A 3,960-nucleotide genomic window follows, 5' to 3' on the forward strand; every position below is an offset into this window, starting at 1 on the left:
GCTTAAATATGTGAAAAGTGCCATCACGCTGGGTGTTCCTGTGGGATGCTGGGTCAAAGCGCACAAAGATTTAAACCGTAGCCATATCCAGAATGAATACTTAAACTCTGATGTTTTTATTTTTCTCTTAGGAAAAGAATGTGGTGGAGTCTTCACAGATTCAAAACATGTTTTTAAGTCACCAGGCTACCCAAATGAGTATGAAAATGACCAAATTTGCTACTGGCATATTAGAGTAAAGTATGGACAACGTATTCATCTACAGTTTCTAGAGTTTGATGTTGAAGACGACACTGCTTGTATGGCTGATTTCTTGGAAGTCTACGATAGCTATGATGATATCAATGGCTTTGTGGGCAGGTAAAGCAATTCCAGCTTTAATATGCAAACAATCAAATGATTTAATTTTTTCCCCAGAACATTACTTCAGAAGAACACTGTATTACCTGACCCAATTAGCACCCCTGATATGCCCGTAATACTTGTAGCAGTAGTACCTGACTTACCTTGCCTGGCAGTTTGCTTTACTGTCATTAACACAGGCCTGTAAAGAGATTCAGAGAATTGCGCTTTGCCCTTTTCTGCTCTCTTAAATTACATGAAAGAAAGCTGCAAGACTTTTTGGTTAGCTGCTTATCTTACTTCTCTATCATTTTACAGGAAGAACTCCGAGCAAGCTCAAACAGTATTTTGTATTTGCTTTAATTGAAAGGAGGGAGGTGGGGTGTTAAACCGTTAGCAAAAATGTATTTTATTTAAGTTACTATTCGCTACAGAAGTAAAATACTTTCTAACAAAATCAGAACAGAACAAGTGTTATGTATCATCCCTCTTACGAGATTTAGTTTCCCTCTTTGCTTAATTCTCACTTTCTTTTCTTCAATGTCATATTTTTGCTTGTCCTTTAGCAGTCATATTTTAGTATGAAGTACTGCAAGTTTCCAAAAATAAAGCAGAAAAAGGGATAACAAACACTTCCCGATTCCTGCCACTTTTCACATCCTCTCTACAAATCATGTGTAGCAGAGCAAGGATTTAGCCCGTTCGTTTTTCTTGACAACGCTCTTGCCTTTCTTAGCCTTGGGCCATTGTTCTTTTCCTTAACGCCATGCTAAATCGCTCTTTTTCTTGTTTTGCATCATTTACTTCCTGCATATATTGAAAAATGTTTCCTGCCTTTTTCCCTCCCCAACACCTTACTCTAAGATAATGACAAAAATCCTTTAGGCAATTGCTTTAACACGTAGGGGAGAATTACATTCACTGAGTACCTGTAACCAGTTTAGCCCCGTGGGCCACAGCTCCGGAGTACAGCCCGAGAGCCACTGTCCAGTGTAGGTCCCATACAGCAGGGCCATGGCATGTTTGCTGTGTCGTTTAATCACGACCATTTATATCTTTTTTCCAGGTTTTGTGGAGACGAGTTGCCAGATGATATCTTTAGCACAGGTAATATATTTGCCTTACAGAGGCAGTAGACCTACGGACGTTAAAGGGGCTTTCACACAGGCACCTTTCCACAGCAGATCTGTAACCAGTAACTGAGCCCTGCCTATGCACACCATCTTCATGCACCAGTTTTTCCCATTTCAAGGGCAAGGATTGCAAGAACAGCTCTAAACTGGTTACAGCCATTATTCTGTAATTAGAATGGTTACAGCCATTATAAACAGCAGGTCAAGGTCTGATTACATGTAAATCAAAGCCACTTTTACCTCTCCTTGCTCAAGCGTCGCAAAACCGCTGTAGCGCAGATGCCAGGCGAGCTACCCGTGCAAGGAGGTGGCCATGTTCCCTGGGGATCGTGGATAGTCCGTGCGGAAACTCACGGTGGCACGCTCCAGCCCACAGCTGTCATCAGCAGAAAGAGAACAGAAAAGTTGAATCGTGCCATCCCTGCTCTCCCAGTTTACAGGGGCCTGGTGGAGATGAGCAGATGACACTCGTGGGAGGGTGGTGTAGCAACCTCGCCCCTGTGTTACCCAGAGACCCGTGAGGCTCAATGCCAGATGTGTCTCACACGTGAAGCGGGGCATTTCACAGGTAGAGTGAAGCAGAGCAGCATTTTAAAGAACCAGAAACGCTTTGCAGAAAGCACTGGGTACAGCAAAACTTTTATCAACCGCTGGGCTCTGCAGACGAAGTAAAGTGATGAAAATCTGCCTGGTTTTCCGTGGGGCTGATGGAACTACAACCCTCCCAGGCCACAGCTTGGAAGTAGACAGACAGGGTGATTTGCTCTAAAGATCTCAGAAGCAAGCAAGAAAGAGCACTTCAAAAATAACTCTGAAACGCCACATTTTTATGCCACCCAAAAACATAACCTTTGTTTTTCTTTTTCTTGTCCCAGGCAACGTTATGACCTTGAAGTTTTTGACAGATGCCTCAGTGACTGCTGGTGGTTTTCAGATCAGATATATTACTATGGACTTGCCTTCACAGTCAAGTGATGGAAAGAACACAACATCCCAAGGAAAATCAAACTTCTTCTCTGGAAAATTTGGTATTATGTGAGCAGAGTAACAAGATACACTAGTTAAGAAACATGTTGTAGAACCCAATTCAGATATCTGTTTCTTCAGATAAGACATTTTCTTCGTATCTTTCTGACTTTTTATGTTCTGCTTTTATGTAAGTTTTGTTAATAAAGTATACTAGGAAATAAATTATAAAATATACTTACATGAATAGAAGACTATTTTTAGATTACAAGTACTGTAAAAATCTGAAGAATTCATTGTTACCAAAGATTTAAAAAATTATTTTTCTATGTAAACTGCTCCTTCTCCTCATTTCTTGCACCATCTGAACAAACTTTTTGTGTGACCATTTCAATTATTTTTAAATTTAATATCCTGTTCTATCCTTATTTTCCTTTAGAGTAAGCTTATTTTTAAGATACATAAACTCATCTTGTGGGTGGCCTAGCAGCCACCCGTTAATTGTCTGAAGTCAGAAGACTGGGAAGAAGGTGAACAGCACAGAATCAATTATATTATCGTCGTAATTTTCTGGTGAGATGAATCAGAAACTACTCAATGAATTTTGTCAGAGTCTTCTCATCCCCCCATCTCATCTAATCAGACCCATTTTATTTATTCTAATTCTCGGTTCTTTAAATTTATTTCATCTTTGAGCTTTTATCGTTGTAATTTCACTGGGAATATAATCCTGCTTCCTGGCTGTACTGGAGAACAATGTTGCAGCTAGCACCGCAGCTTTTCTCCCTGTCATTTCCAACACTTTATTCATGCTTCATGTGAGCGCCAGGAAACAAGGTTCGTGTCACTACATTTAATGGGATCAAGCTGCACCTAAAATCTACTGGTGCTTTTTAATCCTGCCACCTGGTGGGCTGAATAAACCTGTTCACACCCTCCTGTTATAAAATGTCATTCCAGTTCTCCAAGATCAGCAAAAGTGTTTGTTAGTAAGGAAAATGCACGAAGAGAACTGTTAACATTTTGTTTATGTCCTAGCGTGGTTTTGGGGTTGGTTTTTTTTTTGCTGTTTCTTTAATTGAGAAGCAACGGGTCTTGAACTGACAGGGATCAGAACCAGGGGGTGTACAGGAAATAACCTGCCTGTCTGGAAACCCCCATGGAGCCAGAGGGGTGATGCTGTTTGGGGAAGAGTTTCCTTCCAGAACGGGCACTCCTGCTGAGCGTCTCCAACGCCACCATGAAGCCCTGCGGGTGACTGAGAAAGAAAGACTTAGCCGTTGACGTCCCTGCTCAGGCCTACCTCTGTCCCTGAGAAAACGGGTTTCTCCGGTATGACACCCGCAAACGCCCCACTGTAATTCGCACCGTGATCAATCTGTCACTTGTCCCCCACTCAGTGGCTTTGCCACCGGGTGGGATATACCGGTGCCAATGCCTCCCACCCAGAGACGACGGCAGCGGGCGTTGGGCAGGGCTTGCTGCCGCGGCCATGGCGGGGAGCGAAGCCCCCGGGGCA

The 3,960-nt window shown here is 42.5% G+C and overlaps 2 protein-coding genes across 2 annotated transcripts in view; both read left to right on the forward strand.

Annotated features, from left to right (window-relative positions):
• Positions 1-2,551, forward strand: part of TNFAIP6 (tumor necrosis factor, alpha-induced protein 6) — a 12,242-nt gene extending 9,691 nt beyond the window's left edge. The window contains exons 4-6 of the mRNA XM_009318963.1: positions 132-360; positions 1,409-1,449; positions 2,351-2,551. Coding sequence (XP_009317238.1) covers positions 132-360; positions 1,409-1,449; positions 2,351-2,514 — 434 coding nt within the window. The 3' untranslated portion in view covers positions 2,515-2,551. The remainder of the gene's footprint in view (positions 1-131; positions 361-1,408; positions 1,450-2,350) is intronic.
• Positions 2,552-3,681: 1,130 nt separating this feature from the next.
• The window catches only part of RIF1 (replication timing regulatory factor 1), a 37,499-nt gene continuing 37,220 nt past the window's right edge, over positions 3,682-3,960 (forward strand). The window contains exon 1 of the mRNA XM_009319029.1: positions 3,682-3,695. Within this exon, the coding sequence (XP_009317304.1) occupies positions 3,682-3,695 (14 nt within the window). The remainder of the gene's footprint in view (positions 3,696-3,960) is intronic.

This window comes from Pygoscelis adeliae, unplaced genomic scaffold, assembly GCF_000699105.1.
Source record: "Pygoscelis adeliae isolate BGI_AS28 unplaced genomic scaffold, ASM69910v1 Scaffold222, whole genome shotgun sequence".
NCBI classification, from domain to species: Eukaryota; Metazoa; Chordata; class Aves; order Sphenisciformes; family Spheniscidae; genus Pygoscelis; species Pygoscelis adeliae.